Genomic DNA, 2,500 nt, shown 5'->3' with positions numbered 1-2,500 from the left:
TCTCTCTCTCTCTCTCTCTCTCTCTCTCTCTCTCTCTCCCCCTCTCTCTCTCTCTCTCTCTCTCCCTCTCCCTCTCTCTCTCTCTCCCTCTTCCCCTCTCCCTCTCCCACTCTCTCCCTCTCTCTCCTCTCCCCATCTCTCTCCTGTCCCTCGTCCCCTCTGTACTCCTCTCTCCCTCTCCACAGTGAAAGCAGTAGATAAAACCCTGACCACCATTACTGCTTCTCTCTCTCTCCCTCTCCCCCTCTCTCCTCCTCTCTCTCTCTCTCCCTCTCTCTCTCCACAGTAAAAGCAGTAGATAAAACCCTGACCACCATTATTGCTTCTCTCTCTCTCCCTCTCCCCTTATCTCTCCCTCTCCCCCTCTCTCCTCCTCTCTCTCTCTCTCTCCTTCTCTCTCTCTCTCTCGTCACTTTCATCACCTATTTAACGGGACTGGTGGTAATAACGAAGAGGGGGGAAGAGAGGAGGAGGGCAGAAGCTCTCTTTCTCTCTCCCTCTCTCCTCCTCTCTCTCTCTCTCTCCCCTCTCTCCCCTCTCTCTCTCTCTCCCCCTCTCTCTCCTCCTCTTTCCACCTCTCTCCACAGTGAAAGTAGTAGATAAAACTGACCACCATTATTGCTTCTCTCTCTCCCTCTCTCTCTCTCCCTCTCCCTCTCCCTCTCTCTCTCTCTCTCTCTCCTCCTCTCTCTCTCTCCCTCTCTCTCTCTCCGCAGTGAAAGTAGTGGATAAAACCCTGACCACCATTATTGTTTCAGTGGTGGGAGGGCTGATTGGGTTCCTCGTTGTGTTTCTATTGGGCAAGAAGCTCATTCTCTTCGCCATCGCCAAATCACGAGAGCGGAAGTAAGTGTGAGCCCTCCCCCCACACTTTAGAGGAGGCTGCTTGAACCTTCCAGTCTCACTAGCACAAGCACAGTTACCACTGCCTTAAAGAGCGCTGAGCGAGTTTCATACCTCTTATTAGCAGGATTATCACTGCTCCCCAGCTGTATCTAGCGTTGAAGATCCTTTTCACCTTGCACTAGATCTAAAAAAAACTACACAAAAAATCAAAGACAGCTTTTTCTTCCTGGTACCTAATAACTTCCTGTTGGGGATAAAGTGAGCTACAGGAGTACAGGAAATGATTTTGAACCAGGAAGCAGAAGCAGCTTTTGCTTCTGCTGGTTTGCCTGTCTTTGAAAGCCCTGCGTATAAACCAGGAGCAGAGTGATGTCACTGTGTATTAGGGATAAGCACACAGGCTGTAAAGTCTTGCTAGCACTCCTGTAAGTTTCTTTGTAGGAGGGTGGGGGGTGGGGGGTTGCCTTAGGATTGTGGTTCAAATGAGAGCTTTTTTGGGGTGCAAGATTTTTTTTTGATAAGGTTCTTTCAAGTTTGTTTTAGGGTTTAATTTGTGTTCACCGAGTCAACATGGAAAGAAATTAAACCTTGTTCATGTTGTGTTTATCTGCCCTCTCCCTCACCCCCCTCCCTCTCTCCCCTCTCTCCTTCTCTCTCCTCTCTGCCTCATCCAACTCCCCTCCCTCCTTCTCTCCTTCTCTCTCTTCTGCCCCCTTCCAACTCTCCCTCCCTCTCTCCTTCTCTCTCCTCTCTGCCCCCTTCCAACCCCCCCTCCCTCTCTCTCCTTCTCTCTCCTCTCTGCCCCCTTCCAACCCCCCTCCCTCCTCCTCTCTCTCCTCTCTCTCTGCCCCCTTCCAACCCCCCCTCCCTCTCTCCTTCTCTCTCCTCTCTGCCCCCTTCCAACCCCCCCTCCCTCTCTCTCCTTCTCTCTCCTCTCTGCCTCTCTCCAACTCCCCTCCTCCTTCTCTCCTTCTCTCTCCTCTGCCCCCTTCCAACTCTCCCTCTCTCTCCTTTCCCTCTCCCTCTCCCTCTCTCCCTCTCCCCTCCCTCCTCTCTCCCTTTATCTTCTCTGCCCCCTTCCAACTCCCCCTCCCCTCCTCTCCCTCCCTCTCCCCCTCTTCCCCTCCCTCTCACCCCCTCTCTCCCCTTCTATCTCCTCTCCATACTGCACTAGGGAGTGTCTTGTAAGTTCCTCAGGGATTGACAACACAGAGAACGGACCGACAGGATCCAAAGGCAATACGAAGCAAACATCAAAGGCGTGAAGAACACATTTCAATACAGAGTCATAGAGATATACAAAGAGTGCAGAATCGATCTTAACGTCTATTGTTATATTGTTTCCTATATATTCGTTATGCTATTATATTATTATTGATCGGTAAAGTTATGTATCTCAAAATTTTATAGATTTCTCATTCTATAATTTATATTCTAATTATTTAAAATAATTATTTATATTATAATAAAAATATATAAGAATTAAACTATTTTCAATTATTTAGTAAAGATAAAATATATTCGGGCCTTAACTATGCCGGCTCGCTTCTCGTTTGAAGCCCGGGCTGGGTCTGGCCGGAGCAGCTCCTCTCTCTCTCTCTCTCTCTCTCTCTCTCTCTCTCTCCTCGCTCTCTCTCTCTCTCTCTCTCTCACG

At 49.3% G+C, this 2,500-nt stretch overlaps 1 protein-coding gene across 1 annotated transcript in view; it reads left to right on the top strand.

The window, feature by feature from the left end:
- LOC121303931 (sodium channel subunit beta-4-like) overlaps positions 1-2,159 on the top strand; it is a 10,937-nt gene extending 8,778 nt beyond the window's left edge. Inside the window, exons 6-7 of the mRNA XM_041234804.1 lie at positions 717-846; positions 2,021-2,159. Of these exons, the coding sequence (XP_041090738.1) occupies positions 717-846; positions 2,021-2,111 (221 nt within the window). The 3' untranslated portion in view covers positions 2,112-2,159. The remainder of the gene's footprint in view (positions 1-716; positions 847-2,020) is intronic.
- Positions 2,160-2,500: the final 341 nt, after the last annotated feature.

Source organism: Polyodon spathula, chromosome 36 (genome assembly GCF_017654505.1).
Source record: "Polyodon spathula isolate WHYD16114869_AA chromosome 36, ASM1765450v1, whole genome shotgun sequence".
Classification (NCBI taxonomy): domain Eukaryota; kingdom Metazoa; phylum Chordata; class Actinopteri; order Acipenseriformes; family Polyodontidae; genus Polyodon; species Polyodon spathula.
The sequence above is the reverse complement of the archived record's forward strand: the minus strand, read 5'-3'. Positions and strand labels throughout refer to the sequence as shown.